Source organism: Sycon ciliatum, chromosome 1, assembly GCF_964019385.1.
Source record: "Sycon ciliatum chromosome 1, ocSycCili1.1, whole genome shotgun sequence".
In the NCBI taxonomy this organism is placed as follows: Eukaryota; Metazoa; Porifera; class Calcarea; order Leucosolenida; family Sycettidae; genus Sycon; species Sycon ciliatum.
Window position 1 is genome coordinate 56367036 of NC_088643.1, and position 22637 is coordinate 56389672.

The 22637-nt window shown below is 47.7% G+C and overlaps 2 protein-coding genes across 4 annotated transcripts; one reads left to right on the forward strand and one right to left on the reverse strand.

The window, feature by feature from the left end:
* Positions 1 to 4394: 4394 nt before the first annotated feature.
* Positions 4395 to 9067, forward strand: LOC135804465 (uncharacterized). Of its 2 annotated transcripts, none has more exons than XM_065318345.1 (4): positions 4395 to 4635; positions 6923 to 7454; positions 8223 to 8299; positions 8831 to 9067. In XM_065318345.1, exons 1-4 carry the CDS (start codon positions 4633 to 4635, stop codon positions 8831 to 8833), a joined length of 615 nt encoding a protein of 204 aa, XP_065174417.1. In that variant the 5' UTR covers positions 4395 to 4632; the 3' UTR covers positions 8834 to 9067. The 2 variants fall into 2 exon arrangements, with proteins under 2 accessions (XP_065174417.1, XP_065174416.1); XM_065318344.1 differs by having other exon boundaries at positions 4400 to 4635; positions 8828 to 9067.
* A 1394-nt stretch (positions 9068 to 10461) lies between these two features.
* LOC135804466 (probable 18S rRNA (guanine-N(7))-methyltransferase) lies at positions 10462 to 22134 on the reverse strand. 2 transcript variants are annotated; one of them, XM_065318347.1, is made up of 12 exons: positions 21966 to 22134; positions 20134 to 20211; positions 19666 to 19703; positions 19152 to 19330; positions 18185 to 18281; positions 17855 to 17951; positions 17266 to 17316; positions 16820 to 16905; positions 15622 to 15667; positions 14851 to 14909; positions 13927 to 14022; positions 10462 to 11379 (listed from the first exon to the last, which is right to left on the reverse strand). In XM_065318347.1, the coding sequence occupies exons 2-12, from the start codon at positions 20167 to 20169 to the stop codon at positions 11328 to 11330; spliced, it is 837 nt and encodes a 278-aa protein (XP_065174419.1). In that variant the 5' UTR covers positions 20170 to 20211; positions 21966 to 22134; the 3' UTR covers positions 10462 to 11327. The 2 variants fall into 2 exon arrangements, with proteins under 2 accessions (XP_065174419.1, XP_065174418.1); XM_065318346.1 differs by having other exon boundaries at positions 20134 to 20226.
* Positions 22135 to 22637: the final 503 nt, after the last annotated feature.

The following is a 22637-nucleotide window of genomic DNA, read 5'->3' on the forward strand; positions in this document are numbered from 1 at the left end:
TAGACTTTGTGTGTGTGTGTGTGTGTGTGTGTGTGTGTGTGTGTGTGTGTGTGTGTGTGTGTGTGTGTGTGTGTGTGTGTGTGTGTGTGTGTGTGTGTATTTGTGCGCGTGTGTGTGTGTGTGTGGTGTGTGTGTGTGTGTGTGTGTGTGTGTGTGTGTGTGTGTGTGTGTGTGTGTGTGTGTGTGTGTGTGTGTGAGAAAGACAGACAGAAAGACAGACAGAGAGAGAGAGAGAGAGAGAGAGGGGGGGGGGGAGAAAAGGGAGCGACGTGGTGTACAAAGCCGCATCATCGGCAAATTGCGATTCCGTGAGGCAGGCTGGGCTGAGTTGCTTGCAACTTGCGGCCGACATGATACCAGATGTCAGCGCCAGGAACTGAAGTTGTCCGCCACTTTGCAACTACTGGGGGAAAGTACAGGTTGAACAGCATAGGCGCGAGCGTACATCTCTGGTGAAGTCCATTGCAGACGCTGAAAGACTCTGCTTGTGCACCCGATAGCCGAACACAAGTGGCCGTGCCATCATCCAGGGACTGAAAAAGCCCAAGCAAAGTTGGCAGTGTTTGCGAAGCACAGCCCACAACGCTGCGCAAGGAATGGAGTTGTAGGCTGTTCGTAAATCCACAAAGAGAGCCGAGAGCCCGGTGTCATGTTCCACAGCCTTCTCCGAGAGCTGGCGGGCGGCACAAATCATAATTATCGCAGCAGCCCCTGCCTTTCCGGAAACCACACTTTTAGTCAGGAAGGATGTCCTCTGCCACCTAGAGGCTGTTCTGTATGACACGTGCAAATATCTTGCCAACGACATCCAGAAGACTTATGCCCTGCCAGTCACAGTGTCGCACGACTTCGGGATGGGGACGAGCGCAGCATTCCTCCAATGATCCGCAACGACAGACCCAGTTGTCCACACATCCACGCTCAGGTTACGAATGCGCTGGGGGAGTTCAGCTCCACCAGAGATAATCAATTCCGAAGCAATGCCAGGTTCGCCAGCCGCTGTCCGAACATGAAGTCTCTGTTTTGCCGCCTGGACCTCCTCAAAGGTAGTCACCTCACCAAGCTCCGGTCGCATTAAATGTGGAGTTCCGGCGGGAAGCTATCCAACACAATCATTTAGCATCATAAGCGCTCTGGATGTTTAAAAGACGATCAAAATGCTAGTACGAATGGGGTTAGTTGTAAGATTACCCTCCTCGTCCCGGACAACAAATGTTGTGACTGGCTGACTGCCCCTGTGCACACCGCACTCGGAGCTGATCTATGCACCGCCCCCGCGCCCGGATGGAGCTGTCACGCTGCGCCCTTACTGCGGACCTCTGCCGCAGCAGGGATCCAATCTTCCCTTGCACGTTGTACGGCCTCGGCCGCGACACGTTGCGGAGGACAATAGTCAATATGCACAAACCTCTCTGGACGCCATCTTCAAGGGGGGGGGGGGGGGCACTGCGCCACGCTAGTTGCTATGTCGCTTTCAAGTAGTTTGGCTACAATGTCCTGAGCTATTCTAGAGAGTACAGTAGATCTACGAGTCGTATAGTTTCTTTCCGCGGGAGAGCACTCGGACTCCGTGACCTTATCACTTTCTACTCATAAAGGAATACGCGTACATAACCCAACTCATGGGCCATACGCCATAGCCATTACTGCGATTACTGCGTGCAAGTGGCCAAGGCTAACGAACTAACGAACTTGCGTCAGTTGCGATCGAGTGGTTGGTAGCTGGGGCACCCAAGCCACGAAGTATCCAACCAGCTATAATTATCATGTGCATATGTTACCTAAATGGTAGAAAGATACAGCGATGGGTGCTGCGTTTACTAGAGAAAATCATGAAAAGTGTTGCTTCACTAACGTCAGCATTTGGCTGAAGAAAGTGTAATTAGTTAGTTAGCAAAGAGACACTTCTTGTGCTCTCGGAGCAGAAATTTTACTAGCCTACCTAAACCGTCAAGCTCGACTGATGAGGGGTGAATTCCCCGACACACTGACTAAGCCTGTGTATTGAGCAGGGAGTGGCGCTCTCCTGCTACGGTTTGCCGAGTGGAAGGTTCGACGGGCTTCTCGTGTGCTCCAGATGCATGTCGTGAGTCAGTCAAGTGTCAAGTCAGTTGGTAGGAAGCGCGAGATCCGACGTTTGGAACACTTTCAGAAAATCTAGTTCATGTATGATGCATGAGATAGGAAAAAGGTTTCAGAGCATACCCGCTCTCTTCCCATTCACTCCGCAAACTCGAACTCGTTTCTCAATCAATTATTACAACTTGACTCGGGAGAATGAAGTTGAAGACACCACTGCAGCTGTACTTATGCTTGATAAATACGGTGGTGAAGACACACCTGGCAATATGGCGGTAAACACACGCCTGCCCACACATGCTCTCTAAGCTGCAAAGTTCTAGCACAGAGCTCTCCTTCTCACCACCACCACCATCAGTTCGCGCCTGGCGCCTAGTCGATGCATGGTTGGTGGTATCCGACATAGCAGGCTGGTACATCAAGTAGCGCATGGCACATAAAAGATGACACTGGAACGACATAGCTCGATTGCGACGTAGACCTCTACGTTTCGTCCCCGCTGGACTCATCAGGCAATCTTCTTCTTGGATGTCTTCATACGGAGCTTGACTCGGGAGAATACCACCAACCATGCATCGACTAGGCGCCAGGCGCGAACTGATGGTGGTGGTGGTGAGAAGGAGAGCTCTGTGCTAGAACTTTGCAGCTTAGAGAGCGTGTGTGGGCAGGCGTGTGTTTACCGCCATATTGCCAGGTGTGTCTTTACCACCATACCGGGGTATTTATCAATTATTACAACGATGAAATAATTACTCAAACTCCAGACACAGCTACCTGTTTCGAACTAACTAACTTGTTAGGTCTCCTCAGTGAAGCTCAGAGTGATGGGCCAAACTGATCGAATGAGGGCTATAATGTAGTGAACTACAAACTTGTTTTCAGCTGCTAGCTCAAAGAAAAGCATCATTCAAAGTTAGAGATTCAAGAACGGGTGTCTGCTCCGAACGTCGGAGCTCGCGCTTCCTGCCGACTGACTTGACACTTGACGGACTCTCGACTGCAGGGAGTGGTGCTTTCTTCCAGGTTTGCCGAGTGGAAGCTTCGACGGGCTTCTCGTGTGCTGCAGACGCAGTCGTGAGTCAGTCAAGTGTCAAGTCAGTCGGTAGGAAGCGCGAGATCCGACGTTTGGAGCAGACACCTTCTTCACTAATAATTATTACCCTAAATGCGAGAAACACAGCGAGCGATCTTTGCATAAGGGCAGACGACTTTGACGCTAACCACGCAGAAACTTACGGAATGCTCGATCCGAAGGCGAGGCGAAAGAGCTCACTGTACATGTACATGTATATCGTAACACCAAGTCACAGTGTGCTACGAACTACTCAAGAGTCTGTACTCGAAAATGATCCAGATCTAGGGAGTTTTTCTGACTAATACTGATCTAATGCCATGCGTAATGCCAGTAACATGGTACAGTGTAACCGTAACACCATGATTCAATACTGTCAACGTGTACAATAAAATGTCATGTTGACAGTCATATACCATGATAGTACATGATTAGTAATGTGTACACTTCTGAATTGAAGCATCATGTTATGTGTGGTGATTCTGGTGATTCTCTGACTCTGACTCACTGAGCACTCTGACAACTGTGACAGCTACATGCATACCAACGAAGGATTGCACGTGCTTGTGGTGGTCGCGGCCAAAACGTTTTAGTTTCGCACATTTTTGCTGATCGAGTCGGAGTCTAGTCGACAGATGTCTCGGATCAGCTGAGCGCGCGAATTCACGAAACAGATGAAACAGATGATTCACCTGGGACAATCCCCATCGCTACCGCCAGTATTCGTTTTGACATGTCCATGCCTGTCCCGTCAGCAAGCCTGTCAAACCCCTTACGCATTCCGAACCTGCAGAGTTGGGCTGTGGCCAAGTGACATATACAGACAGTGTGGTAGCCTGGTAGCCTGGTAGGTCTCTAGTCTGAGTAGATCTACGTAACTCGTTTGCACTTGCTTGTACAGTCATGTTGTAGCAAAGCGATGTAGATCTACGGAGTAGATCTACGAGTGTCCAGACAACCAGATACATGTAACAGTACAGCACACTTACTACAGCGCAGCCACTATTCAAAGGCGTGCAGGCGCACCTCGAAAGCACAGGCGCGCTGTGCCTATGCCCATGTCCGTACAGACTCAGGAACTGCCGAGTGGTGGAGTGACGCGGTTGACAGCACTGACACTGCGCTGACAATCTGTGACTGTGGCTAGGCTGCATGGAGTGGCAATGCATCGGACCACTAGCAGGCGAGTCTGGGACAGGAATGGGACATGTGGCAAGCGTTGTGCAACACGTCTGCCGACGGGAGAGCTAGAGTCGGACTCGCAGCCAACCATTGCAGAACTGGCCCAATGTAATCGTGCCGAGAGGCTAGCAGGAGCTGGCTGGCTGAGCTGGAGCACGGAGAGGATCATAAAGATTCTTGCCTCGTGGATCGAGTCCGGCACTCGCTACTTGCTGCGGTGATTAAGGGAAGCGGTATTCTGTGCTGAGGACGAGGGACGGAAAGGCAGTTCCGGTCGACTGGAATAATTATTTAAAAGCATGGTAAGGCTATCACACTACTACGCGCTACTCTAGACTAGTTGCTGTTCTAACTACTTGTTGTACGTATGGCACAGAGATTTCCTCAGGCACAGTGAGGATATGCCATAGTCGTAATGTATGATACAGTCATCAATGACTTTCAAGTAATACTAATATAGTTCTAGCTCGAGGGCCTAGTGAGCAGTGTTGTGCAGTGCGGGCGAAGGTTAGGTGACGGGCATCATGCCAAGCGCACTATCGAACATTGGCATAGGGGTCACCATGGTGGACTGGTGTTGTTACCCGTACTAAGTCCTATACTACTCGTAGCTAGTGTGCCGGCTGAAGCCGGGGATCATTTAAAAAACTCAAGTGAAATCGGTTTATACACAATAGTGCTACCTTCTAATACTATGCAAGCATTGGGGTTTGCAGTATGCACGGTAACGTGCACAGGATCTAGGAGTGCTTCGCTAGCACTGTAACCACTCAATACCGTACAGTCCTTAGACTGCAGGTCGGTCATCATGGTCTCAGTGTGCCAGCAATCAGGATCTCCAAGTTCTTAGGGTGTTCCAGCAGTTACATTTCTGAATTGACAGACCATAATGCAAAACAAGACCCGGAGACTCCACATGTGACCCAGCTTGCCAGTTGGAGATCAATCTGCCATGAGCTGGCCTAGATGCAAGCTGCTCAGTGCTGCTACTACCACCTGTATTAGTAGTGGTGGTAGCTGGTGGCTGTGCTAAAGCCTCAACGTGTCAGGGGTAGAAATCGCCCTCCTTCCTTTACACGTGTTAGGTCACTTGCAACAGGGACTTCATTAAAATAGTGTGTGTGTGGCCCTCCCCCCACTTCTCCTTTTGTTACTAGATAGTTCTACATGTAATGTCTGTACTCTCCTACTGTAGTCCGTAGTGCTGAGCCCTGGGATGATGGCAGGGATACAGGCCAGCCTAGTGCTCAAACTTCCTGATCATGTACAAACCAGGCATACATTTATGCTGAAGATAGTGTGCCTGAAATGCATGCCCCCTGGTCACTACACTGGGCAGATTTGCACCAACTGTTAGAGGCTGTGCTGTGTTGGTCATGCCATACCTCTGCTTCTTGGACCTGCCCTGAGGACTGAGGCAGATTGAATCTTAGCTAGATGTCGATCTACACGGCATTGTGAACCAGAAGTATTGTATCTATTGAGGCCGCAAGTCCAAAATATCGTGTCTTTGGCTATGTGAGTGAGTAATTAGACAGCAGAAACAGCTTGCAATTAACTAAAGTGGTTGCTAACCAAAGCCTGAGGTGTTGTATTGTATACTGATGCAGTCAGGATCATGGGAAGGGTGGCGGTCATCACTGCAATGTGCATGTTTCAAAAACAGCTCCTTAAAACTGTGTGAGGTATGTTGGGTAGTTCACTTCAAATGAAGGTGCTGCTCTGAGGGTTAGCCCGATGTCTCTTGCTCTGCTACGCACCATGTGTAATGTTATGTGTACACACTGCACTAAGTGTTGAGCATGCGCCAGTCGAGGTACGATAGCAATATCCGAAAGCCGCCATTGCTCTAGATTGAATACTGGCTATACATGCAGCTCAATCACTGTTCACAGAAGTAGTGTGTCTGGCAGGTCCACGAAGTAACTCGGAGGCGGCCGCAGTAACCGTATTGCAGGGAGCTCAGTCCATGGTAGTCACGGGCATGGAGCTAGCCTACCCAGCAAGTCACAGTACATTGGACATTGTAAGGGCTTAGGATGGGCTTAGGATGGCTTGCACGATCATAATAATTATCCGCATAGCTTTGCCAGCCTGTCTCACCCGAGGTCTACGTAGGCCTGCAGTAAATCAGTAGAACCAGATGACTGCAGTCCAAAGCCAATTTCAAAGTGCTGCACTGTACTCTGTGATGTACGTGTGCATGCCAAGCAGAGGCGGATGCATCAACCAGTACTGCTGTGCCTGCTGAACACCGTCACTGAGTAAAGCGGCATATCGGCCCACACTCTAGCCAACAGGAGAGTCACGGTTATACTCTACAGTCATATTGACCGCCTAGCTTCAACGTCACGGCCCCGGGAGTGTGTTACTAGTATAGTATAGGCTGTGCTCACACTATAATAGCCAGAAGCAAGCAGTGTGAATACTCCTTGGCGATAAACATACATGTAGTTTCAACCAGCCAGTTTAGCTGATGTAGCTAGCCCTTAATTATGCAAACATATTGGGGAATCTAGCAGAATCTCCGTCCTTCAAGGAGTCTCATCCTCCAACCTACATGTATGTCACATGCTCTGATGTCTACAGGCAAAGCTGGATGCTGACACGACGTCATCTGACGATATTGATTTAACATGCGATGAAGTGCTGCCGCCAGAGCCGGTGGAAGAGAGCGAGTTCGAACGTGAGTTCCGGTATGAGAAGAAGTTGACTGGACATGGCACGATGGCCCAAGAACTGCTCTTCCACTCGGCAAGTGAGTCCATGCTGAACAACGTGGATGACTTGGAGCCGGTCAGCGACCAAGAGCGGCCCAAGTCACTGCCGCTGGCCATCGCCAGTCCACAGGTGACTGTTGCGGCGTTTGTGCAGCATGCTGCGCCGGGCCAGGTCGTGGCAATGCCGGCGGCCACTGGCATGACGGGCTCCATGCCAGTGCAACAGTTCACGCTGTTTTCCCCGGCTCCGCGACAGGCTGTACCGGCGGCGACGTGTCCACTGCCGATGCACGTGCAGCAGTGGTCCGCTGCACCAGTGACTGTCGCCGCCAGTCAAATGGTCTTCAGACCGATAGTGGCCGCAACACCAGCTTCGACTGCGGGCATTCCTCTAGCACCTAGTGAGTAACATTGTAACTTGTCACGCATACATGCCTATCTACTTGTACTTCAAAGTAGGGGTGAGATGATCATGCCGATTACTCGTCATGTGACTCGTTATGGTTATACATGTACTCGATACTCGCTAACAGTTGCAAAATGAGCTTATCAGGTACGGGGGAAGGCTTTTCAGGCACCAATATATTTGTAAAACAGGCGGGCCAATCCACTCACGACTCAGAATCATGATATCTACGGTGGGGAGGAACTGTGATTCTAACTTTTCTAAGTGATCTGGTACCTGTGGCCTCATTATTCTGACATACTTTGTTGTTGTTTTCTCGCAAACGAGAAGAAAGTAGCGGCACTATTTCAGTGAAATTGAACACCGGAATATATCGCTATAACCGACAATTCGATGGTGAACAACTATAGGTATTCGGTATCCAATTTTCAGTGATCGTTCACCCCCACTTCAAAGTATTCCAACCCAGTAGTCAACAGTAGGACCACGTTTCCATTTCAATTACTGGTACATCATGCATGTTCCAATAACCGATCCGAGGGCCGGCTTGAACCTTCACACTGCCCTCGGCACGTGGGTTGGATTTTTTTGGCCACAACTGTAGTAATTAAGAAGGAGGCCTTGCTGAATTGACATTGGACTCCTTGCCGTTTGTTCATGATTAGTTCTGATATTCCATCCACTCTGTAAGTTTGGTGTGCGCGAACACTGCCGCCGTTTCTCATTCCTTTCTTCTGTGCTCTGAATGCCCTGGCATATGCAGTACCGTACCAGCTGTCACCATTGCAGCCACAGCCGTTCCGCTACAGCTTTCATCAACAACCAGACCCTGGAGCTGAGGTAAGGATCATAGTCGCACATTTTTCCAGTGATTAGCACAGAAGATTCACACTGGCGCATGGCGTTGACAGGTCACACAGGGGGGCTGTATGCGTACAATGTAGTTGCTTTATTACACGTGATGATACTCAATTTATGTTCGGACTGCTAGTAGCAGGAGTGCAAGTATTGCTTTCAGGAATGGACAAGGCGAAAGTTCGAATTCTGATTTCTTCTTTGCAAACTAAAATGTGTGTAATCACTGCGATGCCATACCTCCACATGTGCGGCAAACGCGCTCAGAAGTAACTGTTGATCCATGCTGTCCAGATTCAGTGCATATACATGTACATGTTGCAAAAGAAGAATCCACGAGCAGGATTCGAACCCATCACCCCTGTCTTTCTGGGACAGTGCCCTACCGAGTAGGCTACCGGGGATCACACACACTCATGGGTCCTTCTTGCTACATACATGCATGTGTAACCATGGCAACTGTCTGAGCCAATTTGATGTGCGTTCTTCTGTTTTTTTTTTTGTGGTGCACAGCAGTAGTGCGATGCAAACGTCAACCGAAAAACATGATTGTGCAAATTTATCCGGATTATCTCAGAGTATCACAAACTGCTATATTTATGATGAGTGTGTCTATTCCAATAGGTTCTATTGTTTTGATTTGTTCCAACTTCCCAACCACAGTTATTACTATTTCAATGCGGTGTGGCACATAATTATAACAAAATTCGCCTTGTGTCAATGCAAAATGAAAAAGAACGAATGTTCGTTTTCCCGGGATCCGAATGGGAGTGTGTGACCAACTGAGTGTGCCTACAGTCTACACTGTCTGTACAGCACACCATCCAGCCTGCCCTGAGCTTACAGTGATGTGATGCATGCACACAATCGTAATGGGAGTCACATCTCAAGGATCTCATGCTGCACTGACACGGTAACCATGGTAATCAAGAGCTAGTATTAATAGGGCTTGAAAGTGCTACGTCACAGCATAGCAACAACTTCAAAAATTCAAAAACTGGATCCATTTGGATCCAGTTTTTGTATAGATCCAAGCACATTTCAAGCGGTCTTACCCACAGCATGGTGATGTAGCCAGTGAAACTGACTGATTTGGCTACTGGGGGCGGGGTTACAACTGGTGGCGAAATAAAAGTCACACCTGCATGCGACATGAGTGGGTTGCTATGCACCCACATACTTGTGCAATAGCAAAGTCACACCTTAGTGGATCCAAAAATAGAAATCTGATGTCAACTTACTACTCCCTGGCCGTTTTGACGTCATCACTTTCAAGCCCTATATTGCAAAGCAGTCACGATCACATGCACTTTTTTAAAGCTCAAAATAATAAAAAATTCAGAACAAAAACAATGAAACTCCCCTAATTGGGGCGGGCTGGGACAGGCACCAGGCTATGTCGCCAGATTGTATAACATGTACCAGGCCATGTCCAAAGTCTCCATATGCATAAAAAAAGGGAATGTTGCTGGTACCAAGCTGCAGAAAGTGATCGTGTCATGTGGACAGTGGAACGTTCGAACCAACGTGGCCGACCTCACATGGTCCATGGGGTGCAGGACAGCTGTAGGGAGTCATCAAATACCATGGTACTTGACCAGGGAGCCCCACACATACATGTATGTGTGGGGCTCCCTGGTGCAGGAGTTGAGTGGATTTGGAACCAAAATGGCTGCCCTGCATGGTCATGTGATAGATGTGAAACCACTCTATCTCACCAACATTGAATCTTGACTGCTGGTCAGAGTGCTCTAATGCCTTTCTCATAATTATAGAAGCTTCAAACCTAATTTTCAAGATGCACCGATGGCACATAAGACTGGCTATAATAGAAACACCGGGTATGAATACAAGCCTGATTCGAACAGAAGCCTAGCGGGAACATTGGCTTCTACAGGAATACGTGTACTCCGGGCTTCAAGTGCGACGTAACATTGTTGTGGCACAGCCAGCATGATGAACTGACGGCACGGGTTGCATTACATGATCACACAATGTCCTTGACAACAGGCAAAACTGCTGATTCGTTTGTGTCGGTCATCTGGTTTCTTTCACACAATATTATGGAGGACTGCAGTCGGTTCAATGCATATGCGCCACGCCATTCAACACACTCAAACACGTCCATGCATCCAGCTCAATCCGGCTCCTTTCAATGTTGCCAACTCAGCGTTGTGGCAGCATCCATCTTATTATACGTTGGTGGGTTGGAAAATAATGTGTGTCCGTGGGGGGGGCTATTCTACAACCATAACTAACCCTCTTTCCTATTGTCCACCATGTACTAGTCTACTGCAGTACTAGCAGTAAATTACTATAATAATTATTATAGTAGTCTAGTACCCTATCACAGTTAAAAAGAAAAAGAAAAGAAAAATACATTCCCCAGAAGTTGGAAGTAAGGGTGAAGAAGCATCAACACAAATAGTAGTACATGTATCAGCACTATTCGATAGTATCCAAGCAGCATGTGCTGCCGGCTCCTACTGGTCTATCTCCAGGAAAACCACCAAGAAGGAGGTGAGCCCACATAGCTTACAGAAAAACAACTGGGAAGTATGGGGAGGAGATACGACTCGTACAGGCGAAGTTAAAACTGATCAAGGACTCAATGCTGGGAAGGTCAAAACTCAGATCGAACCCGTCCGAAATTACCTTCACATCTCTCACACTTCAGCAAGGTGAACTCATAGCGCTCTGCCATGCACAGGCAGAGTAGAGGTGCTACTCAGCAAGCCCAAAATGTTAGCCAAGCAGAATGGTCGGAGTCTGACACAACGGGGCAAGCGAGCCGCCACGCATGCTCTCTTTCATATTCTCACGCCCAAACGCACGCAAAGACTCCCTCACTCTGTGGCATTTGTTTACAGCCCTGGCTGGATGCTCATCTGCCCACGGCGAGCTGATTCGCTAGTATCCGACACCAGGCAGAGACCGCCGTAGGCCGGCAGTGTCAGTCGGACAGCACACGGTAGTCGGAATGCTCCTTGCGACTAACACCCAGTCGCGTGCACTAGAATTTCGGTGCACGTTTCCGTCCAGTGTACTTTGTGTCTCGCCGCACCCTGTACAATAAATAACACAGTGAAAAAGAAGCGCCAGAAGTCCCGCTTAGTCTGACAATCCAGCCAGTCACGCACTGCATGTGTAATGTGATGGTGTATCTGGACGAGGCCCAGGATGGAGGGCAGAATTTGCTAATCCAGCTGATACAACGCAAGTGCTGGATCGAAGAGGCACGCCTGGAGTGCGCAGGGACACGCCGCTGTATTGCCATCAAACGATACACAGTACTGTACCAGTATCAATTTAGAATGCACTGCTACACAGTTTGGTTTGGCTGCGTTAGGTAATGCTGCCCCTTTTTTGTGTTCCTTTCTAGAGGAGCTGTGTGTTCATTGAGCGGTGAGTTAGCAGACGTTTGTCTACTGAGGGGAGCTACAATGTTACAGGTTAGACATCAGCAACAAAAAGAGCTGCCCCGAGGAGAGATTCAACATCGTAAAGGGTTGACCTTTGCACCTTGCAAGAAACAATTTTTTTGAAATGATTGGACAAAGGTCGAGACGAATATCGTATTATCAATCACTTTCCACCCACCTGCCGGCATTTCGGATTAGGTTTTGTCATCTCCTGCAGGAAAGCCAGCAACTTAAACGCTCCAGTGGGGTCGAGATGGCCATGTACGGGTTGCAAGAGTGAAAGTTGGAGAGAAGGTGTTCACCCGAGCGCTCAACAAGAAGTGTCCGTTAGAGTGCTCTGAGTGAATCAAGGCTATGATGGGTCAGTGGCAGTTGTCGCCAATCACCACCTCATTCGGCAAGAAAAATCAGCCCCGTCTTGCTGTTGGGAATGCGTACGCTCCAACTGTCACTTGTAGCTCCAGGAATGGAGAGGAGCTGGACTGATTCTACTCTGACTTGTCCTCTGCAGATGGTCAAGTCCAGAGTAAAGCCCTGGTATATTTGTTGCTGGAGACTTCAACTCCAAAGTTGGAGTCCGTTCGAATAACTTGGAAACATGAATGGTAGCTAGTGTGTGCGTCTATCAGGTACGAGACTCGTACTCGCAGAATTAGAGGCAATGACACTCCAGACCACTGCCACAAAGTATACGAAGGTCACCATCTCAATGGAGCGTGTCTGGGTATGCAAGGCCGGCGGTATGAATCAGAGGGAAGAGCGTCACTATGAGGACGAGTCGAGGGCAAAGCGTTGCCGATGTGAGACAAGCATCAACGACCTGGAACCGATAGTGAAGATCACGATGGAATCGAGGAACAAGGTAGTCTGCATGAGAAGAAAGAGAACTTGGCGCTTCTCAGGTTCAGACGTTTTCAAGTGACTCTGCTTGTAAATATACTTGTATATAATTTCGATGTGTGTGCGAGCCAAAAAATTGAAAATACAGTTCAAAATAGCGCAAATCTATGAGTTTTCAGATAAGGCTCAGATTGAGAGCCAAGGATTAAAGTGAAAAAAGAAGGACCAAAGGTTAAAACAACGGATAACGTGTACACCTTCGGTCCTCTTCTTTTTCACTACGAGTTTTCATTAATTGTTTTCAATAATCCACCACATTCCAAAAAAATAGGTACAATCATGGGGTCGTACCCCCTCCACCATCTCCAACACCCTCAAAATCATTTTACCCCAAAAATGGTGTACTATCAATGGTACCCCATTTTTTGGGGCGGGGCATGTGCCTTCCACAGAACCGGCTCGACACACACTACTGATGACAAAGCTGCAGAAATTGAATGGCTGAAAGATGGAGCGCATATGTTCAAAGCAGTCAGCCTGATAAAACACAAACAATCCACCAAGCCGTGCAGGTACTAAAGGTCGAATCATCGGCAATGATAAAGAGTCGGCAGAAGCTGTTCTAGATCACTTTGTTCGACAATTTGCTGCTCCTATTTCCACTTCAGAAGCCTGCACCCACTCTACCGTGGGCGGGGAAACACGCTAGGAGTTCGTTTCTCTTCCGCACCGCTACCATCTGGAATGCTCTGCTAGCAGACCTGAGAGCCACAGCCTCGCAGTCCTCATTTCGAAGCCACCTTTGCACGCACTTCCCAGACACCAACACACAGTAACACTCCTCACTGACATGCCTCTTTTCCCTTTCTTAGAGCTCTGAACTTAGTTTCCGTATGGAGTTCAGGGAACACTCAACCCGGCCACATTACGTGCTCCCTTGAACTACATGTTGTATGCAGTTCACTAGCCATCCACTGTTTGCATTTTTAGTTCCACTCTACAGCCTCCGATTGCATAAAACCCCCACGTCGTTGCGTGAAAACATGTCAGGTCGATACAGGATTCCGGTTGGTACAAGGTCCGGTGAACACAGGTTTTACTGTAATATTCCTAACAATTGCACGGGATTGTACAATGCTGGTCAGTGACATCCGACCACTATTTTTAGAACTGAGCAGCTGCGCGGTGGGCGTATGGCCTGACTTCGTTCGCACACCTGCAGAGCGTCAAGAACTGCAGGACTCAGTCCATAGACAAGAGAATCCATGACCGGACTTCACTGGTCACCACCACTGCACAAGACATCACAGATAAAATTTGCAGTTTTAAGTCTGCAATAGCCATGCTTACTCTTTTCCTTGTCGACGTGACCTCTCCTTCTTGCGAACAATCCAGTCGCGACTCTTTAGCGGCGTGCGATCACCCTTGCGTTTGCGAATTCGCTCACTGTCCGCCAACAAAGACAAAAATACATGTACAGTGAGTATCGTTTATAAAGTGACCGGGTGTAACGATATACCGGCTTTAATGATCGAACTCGCCAAAATCAAAATCAAATCACAAAAAAATACAGCTAAAATATCACTATACACACTATTATCGGCTATACCGATATATCGCTTATTGTGATGGGCTTCAGGAAGCAAACCATATCAAATGCACAGGAAAATATCGTATATACTGATCAAGAGTGATGATCACAAAACAATAATTATTGTTCTTCAAATTTAGTTCATTTCTTCCAAAACTGATCCAGTGTTGCCTGGATGCATCTGGCAGCAGACGTGATAGAGATAATTCTTTCCTGTATGCTGTAAGCAGCCACGTGCAGTACACATGTACACGTGGCTGCTTTTCATGCTTTTTCCAGCATGTACGCATCTTTTCATGCACAGTCATGTGCCATGTGTCAGTCATACATGCAAATCGGCTATAGTGATGCACCGGATATAGTGATAAATTATCGAAAATCAAAGGGGCACGTTATATCCACTATTTACTGTACACAGAACAATAGGAATACATGTGTTGGAAACACGAGTTCCTGTAGCATGTTTAGAGACCGACACGTTTCTGAAACTACTAGCTGGACCAGATGCTGGTACATGTATGTCATTGCGACGACTCAGGTCCACTAGATGCACTCACCATGACGCAGCCACAGCCAGTATCACACAAGCGTTAAACACATTTCGCCGTTCGCATGTGCCACGTAGGAAAGTGGCAAAGGCGCAAAGACAAACAGGAGGTAGTACATGTACAGGTCATACATACCGCTCCGTTGTATACTGGACACCACCTTCTTGTCCCTGGCCACTGGCACCATCTAGCGCCTAAACACATGCAAGTACAATACATGTACACACATATGCACATATGCACACACACACATACACACACGAGTGCCAGCACATACTTCATACTTCGAAGTACTTGCACCCACCCACCCACACACACGCACATACACGCGCACACGTACATACACACAGACACACACACACAGACAGACAGACATACACCACACACACATGCACACACTCGCGCACACACACCCACACATACACACCCACAGACACACACAGACACAAACAAACGAGGCTACCACTACGGTACGTGCACAGTAGTACGAGTCAATGAAATTCAAACCCGTGAACAACAGCCAATGAAATGCGGAATCACCTCCAAGCACAGAGTTGCCATTTTAACGTCCAACAACACATGTATATGATATGAGGAAGCTACATGCTCCCTTATCCGGCTTTATTCACACAAACTCATGCTAAAGCACTGCGCAAGAACATGTGCGTAGCAGAGAAGCAGTGGTTTTGCCTGATGATCGCGTAAGCGAGAAACTCGAGTTGTAATAAAACCTCGTTCTACCAAGTATATTTTTTGTAAGGAAGCTGTGCCCTTCATGCCACCGAGCAGTGTGTGTGTGTGTGCACGTGTGTGCCCTCGTGTGTGTGTGTGTGCGCGTGTGTGTGTGTATGTGTGTGCACAGAGGACTAATTCTACAGTGTAGCACAGAGTATTATCCAGTCTTACCGATGGCATGCGTGCTGGTGTTCCGCAGAACAAACACAGGTAGTACCTGTATTTGCAGAGACAAAGGAAAGACACGTCCAAGGCAAACAGTAAGCTACACGAGCAGTTGTACGTCTTCTTGAGACTGTTACCTAGGAGAAACCTTTTTGCTCTCCACACCCTCCCCACACCTACCCATATGCATGCACAGCCATACCCACACTGAAACACACCCTCCCCACACCTACCCATATGCATGCACAGCCATACCCACACTCAAACACACCCTCCCCACACCTACCCATATGCATGCACAGCCATACCCACACTCAAACACACCCTCCCCCCACCTACCCATATGCATGTACAGCCATACCCACACTCAAACACACCCTCCCCACACCTACCCATATGCATGCACAGCCATACCCACACGCAAACACACCCTCCCCACACCTACCCATATGCATGCACAGCCATACCCACACTCAAACACACCCTCCCCATACCCACCCATATGCATGCACAGCCATACCCACACTCAAACTGCTCTCCACACCCTCCCCACACCCACCCATATGCATGCACAGCCATACCCACACTCAAACACACCCTCCCCACACCCACCCATATGCATGCACAGCCATACCCACACTCAAACACACCCTCCCCACACCCACCCATATGCATGCACAGCCATACCCACACTCAAACACACCCTCCCCACACCCACCCATATGCATGCACAGCCATACCCACACTCAAACACACCCTCCCCACACCCACCCATATGCATGCACAGCCATACCCACACTCAACCTGCTCTCCACACCCTCCCCACACCCACCCATATGCATGCACAGCCATATCCACACTCAAACACACCCTCCCCACACCCACCCATATGCATGCACAGCCATACCCACACTCAACCTGCTCTCCACACCCTCTCCACACCCACCCATATGCATGCACAGCCATACCCACACTCAAACACACCCTCCCCACACCCACCCATATGCATGCACAGCCATACCCACACTCAAACACACCCTCCCCACACCCACCCATATGCATGCACAGCCATACCCACACTCAAACACACCCGCGCACACGTCATGTACAGTACATGTAAATTGACGACAGACAGACACACAGAAGGCAAGCTGCACAGCAATGTCTAAAAAAGTACTTCAAGTACCAACCACCGTCGACTCACTTCTTAGCTTTGGTACTGTGCGGATAGTCTACAACAACTCCACCGGTGAACCCAGCACGCATTGCTTGTGACGTGATCAGTTCCATCTGAACAAACACAAACCATGATTCCATGAATCATCAGTCACCTTGACCAGAAGTGCAAAATCCCATGATTCAAATATGGCATGGCAAGACGGCACCGCAATGGGAAAGGCATAACGTATCGTATGATGACCATGTAGCTGTTGAGTGCTGTTGCAGCTCGCCACTCCTTGCCTTTGATGTTGCAAAGCGCAGATAGTCAGATACAAACAGACAGACACCCAGGCACACAAATACACCCAGGAAGTAGTGTGTGTGTGTGTGGTTGTGTGTGTGTGTGTGTGTGTGTGTGTGTGTGTGTGTGTGTGTGTGTGTGTGTGTGTGTGTGTGTGTGTGTGTGTGTAAACAGTCCAACAAACTAACCTGTGATGGATTCTCCGGATAGAACTGAAACACCGCCTTGCTTCCACGTGCCTGCACAACATACCGCCAGTACCAAAGAACGAGCATGAAACAACTAGCGGTGAACGAAAACACTGAATGTTTGCGATTATTACGAAATGTTAGGGAGCACTTTGAATTATTCGTTTTGAATCACCCGAACATCGACAGACTTTGGACATGACTTGGGAGCATGCCATACGCAGTCAATAGATGATGCACATGACTCGCACGTCATGAGTAGCTGAAGTATCGAAGTCGAGTTCAAAGATCAAGCGTGACCGGTAAACAGGGCTGGGCTGCTTTGCCTTTCGGTTTGCCCTCATCATCAAAGAGCAGCAATTTGTTTGAAAAGCACTAGCAAGTGCAAAACGTGGGTGTTGCATATAATGTCACTGTCTGTAATCAAGCTGTGTCTACCGAGCTGACGGATGTGGAACTCTTCACGTCTCAAAAATGGTCAGCACTCAGCAGCATGGAAATGTTTCTAATAGAGTCTGGGCGAGTGATAGCATATCGACAGAAATAAAATACCACGCTATACATGTACATGTAGAGCAGGCATCCTCACCATGCAGCTGTACAAGGTTGTGAAGAAGTGGTGCAGGCGCTGAGCAGGACGATGATCCTTCTTGTCAGCATTGCACAGCCATTGCAAAGCAGAGATACTGCACAGACAATACAGCATACGGGAATGCGAAAGAAGAAGAAAATGCTTGAGCACGCGACTGGCGAACAAGAGTCAAGACACCAACAAAGAAGATGAGTAACAGCCTGCAGATGGGAAGCAGCATCAATACACCTGTACATAGAAGACAAAGACTACATAGTAGCTTATCTAGCAAAAGTGAGAGTAACATTCAAAGGCAAAATGTTGAAGCAAATACAGAACATGGCTTACCTGACAACGCCATCAAAGACACCAGGTCTGAAGAACATGCCCTCTCCAGCGTCACCTAAGCACACCTCCCCTTCGACCTCCCGTTCCTTTGCGACGTCTACAGCAAGCAGCAGCAGCAGCAGCAAGAGCAAGTGAAATGCCACAGTGAAATCGACCCAACAGAGAACACTCAAACTTAGCAATCTGGCACTGGTGCCAACAGTCTACGTGGACCATGGCTAACGCACCTATTGCAGGTTATAATGAATTTGGGGATTTCCCCATGATTATTGGTGCTTTTCAAAGCTTCATCAAGCTGCTGGTTGAAGCATGTCCGTACGAAAACCAATGTGTTCTTAGAAAGTACTTCCGAAGTATTCAAAATGAAAGTACGTGTCAGATGGGGCAAGAAAGCCACTGTTCGTCTTAGCCAGTTTACAGTCCATTTCAAAACTATAGACGCGCAGTGTTTTTGAAATATTTCAAATTTGGCTGGAACTTTTTGAGAATAGTTTTCGGAATATTGCTCAGGATCGCTCCACAATTACATGTACTCTCATATAGTTTCTAAACGATTGGATAACAGGTGCCCAATTTTGAAAAAAATAATGTATGCACAAAGTGATCACAGATTTTATGTGGTATAGATGCTGGCATAACGGTTTTTGCCTAGGTACGCGTCTATAGTTTTGAAATGGACTGTAGGCCGCGTGACTAGAGTTCAGGATCGTCTTATCCGAGAGTTTGTCTCATCCGAGTCCATATCGTATTTCCGTATGAATAATGCTGCTTGTCCTCGGGACCTGAATGATAGTTAATCTCATCTGAGAACTTGTATTGGGCTATGTGATGAATCTTACCCGAGATCACTCTATTCAAAACAGGTGTCTATTCGAAACAGGTTGCTGGTACACAACAAAGATGCCAAGCTGCAATATGCCATCCACAAATACACCAGCCACACGCCAAGCACACCACTGCCACTTACTCAGCATGTGTTCGCTGATGTCAACACCAATCCAATGATGACCTTCGGCAGTTAGCCACTCGCCGCTGAGACCAGAGCCGCAGCCCACGTCAAGCAGGAAAGCGGGCTGATCAGGCGGCAATGCCAACATCTCCACGGCACGCTCCGTCATCTTCTCCTGAATCTCGATAATGCGAGAACTGTAGAACATTGTTTGGGGTTAAAAAAGAAAAGAAAAGGCAGCGTTCAGTGACTTGGTGACGGAAGATGAACAAGATACAGGTAGTGTCACACTTGCTCACATGCCCTAACACTACACAATGATACTGTGTGAACAACCCTGGTCATCATTCATGGTGAAAAGACACACAACGCTGTGGCCATATCAAAAGTCCTTGCCAATAGAGCAAACACCTATGAGCGAGGATGCACGGGGAGGAATATCCTTTCGAAAATCAACCCTACTTGCTTCGCAAAATACTAAAATATGTGTACAGTGCAGGCATAGATTCCACTCTACATGTAGGGCCCTTACTTGCAGGTGTACTTTGTTGCCTCGTCTTCATTGTAGAACTGAAATACAGCGAGAAACAGGGAAAGAATAGGTAATACATGTAATTACGAAAAAGGATAGAATGATTCTCGAAGACTCCACCAATAAGGAATGAATCCTTCAGATACACATACCCCCCCCCCCCCCCCCCACACACACACACTGTACTGGTGTGTTTGGAGACATGCAAGCTCCCCGAACCACTTCAGTATGCATGTCGTAATCAGATACCGGTATACTCTACAGGATAGAAGTGGACCGGAACTCGCACCAACAGCTGCTCCATGCCGGCGGACAGTTGTACAGAGTACAGACCCCGTGTCATTGCCCCCATCACTCCCGGTCACATGTATCATGCAGTAACAACAACAACAACAACAACAACAACAACAACACTACGTGACACCAGCAAACACCACAATACGCCATGAATGAACAACCGCTGCTTACCAGCTCTGGTGGACCAGTATGTTCTGGCCGTGACATTATGGCTGGTAACAGGAGAGAACAGTATCGATGAGGTTACACCTAGTAATAGTGAAGCTGGATGAAATACAAAGTACACACAAAGGAAAAACGGACTTTAGTTGAAGTTCAAGCAATGATGTCTAAGGCTGTGTTTACATGAGAAATTTCAACCCGGGTCGAGTTCAGCCCGGGTTGAAAGTCTGTACGACAGACAAAAGAGGTGAGCTTTTACATGAAGACAGTTGACCCGGGTCAAATACTGATATGCCGCCAAAAGTCCACTTCTACAGTCCTATATGGTCACGTGAATCCGTTCGCGCGAAATTTGCATCTGCAGTGCCGTTCAAACCTGGCGCGAGATACGCACAGAAGTACGTTTGTACGATTTTCTTGACCCGGGTTGATTTCAACCCTCCCCTTCGGGGGAGGGTTGAAATCAACCCGGGGCGAAATTTCAACCCGGGTCAAGCGCAATGCGGCATGTAAACGCGCCATTCATTTTGTGCACATGGCGGGTTGAAATCTGACCCGGGTCGAACTCAACCCGGGTTGAAACGCTTCATGTAAACACAGCCTTACGGGGGCCATCATACTAAAATCAACATACTGATAGTGATGATAATGGAGTGTAAAGTGATCAAGTGTAATGAATACTAATGATCATTCCGTGACCCTCCATTATCTTCATTAGAGAGGTTCTGCTATACGTGAAACGTAGAGAAATCACGTAGAGAGCAGGTGTCTGGGTTAGAGTCTACGGCTTCGCGTGTTTTTTGGCTCCAGATTTCTACGCGGAGATGAGGTTCTCTACGTTGTGGCACACGCAGAGAAAACGTGTACGGATTTGCTGGGTATCGATCAACTGCATGCAGAAAACTGCCAAATATGGAAGGGGAAATTCCCAGTACACATTCCACGTGACTTCTCTACGTGACGCGTAGAGCAGAACAGGATTTCTTTACGTTACGGGAATGCGAAGAGAGTTCGCGTGATTCTTTGCGTCGCGTTCCCGAAACGTAGAGCAGAACCTCCCTATTATCATTCAAAAATCCTCTACTGATGAGCTCAAAGGAGCGAAACAACTGTCTAGAGGCGTAAAACGCATCTGTCAACGGAAGTGTCCTTGTTGTGCTGGTGTGTTTATGCTTCGTGCATTGGTTCGGCTACGAGCGCACGGTGGTGACAGGTGGAGGGTGTAGTAAAGCAGACTATACACCACAAATTGCTCCCAGGACCAGTTAGGGTAGCTGGAAGCTAAAACAGATTTGCAAATTGGCCCGAGAAATGATGGTTGTGAAGTATGCTGTCTTCAGTGTGTGAGGTAGAGATGAAATGGCCAAAAAAGTAGCTAGTCCCCATCAATATTGTGGAGTAACGAGCACCCGAAAACTGGATATTCAATAAACTTGCAAATGAAAAATGAACAAACAAGAGAAAGACAGAAGGAAGGACAAAGTGATAACACATAACAGCAGTACATTTTATTGTTAGCACACGCATTCATGATTACTCTCGCTTTCATTGTTAAAATTCACACTTGTAAATTTCACTGCTGTTGTTCTTGGTGTTATTTCTCTAACTTAGGTTTTCTATAATACTAGTACTTCAATTTTGTTTCAGTGTCCTTTAGTACAACGACGATTCCTGATGAGTGTTGTACGAAAACTTGTTTGAATCCTTATTTTATCTCTACACTATTTCTTCCTATTTTCATCGTTATTGCACATTGTCTCCACCGTTTTACATTGTATGAATAAAGTATACACAAATGTCGATTCAGCTTGTCTTATTAATTCCAGTTGTCAAAAACTTACTAGTTCAGACGAAGCCCCGGGTAGACGAATGATCCAAATATCACTCTGCTCCTAGTACATGTACTAACTAACTCTCACAGTTCGACGAGCTACAGGTACTGCAAATGTCAACAGCAAAGAAACGACAGCTTCTGCATGGGATGTCCTTGATAAAACAGAAAATACTGTTTCAAGAAACATACAAATCTTTCAGTAAATAATTTACTGTTTTTAGTGTCATGATCACTGCGTACTCATTTTCGGTACATGACGTCATGACTATGCAGCTAGTATACTTGTACTAATAGTAGCGAGGTCAGACGCGTGACCAGTTCACGGACTTCGCTTGTCGCGCTTGGACCATCCCCGGCCCATTGAAAATCGATGATGTCATGGCACATAGGTTTTTACTCGATTTTTCGATTTTTAGGGGCCATCCGTAAATATCGATGTTTTTTTAGAGACGATATTGGTGCGTCTGGGGGGGAGGGGGGTTGAGCCATGTGCGTCTTTTCGAGCATCAGAAAAATATCGATGTAAATATCTGAAGTTTCGCCGATCCCTGCACGCGGACGTCTAAATGGCTATACAAGAAATGTGAAACCAGCTTCCGTTCGCGGAGCTAAAACTCGCGACACAAGAACAAAATCAAAAATTGGAAGCTGCACGCCCATGGCGAATTTCAAGAGCAAA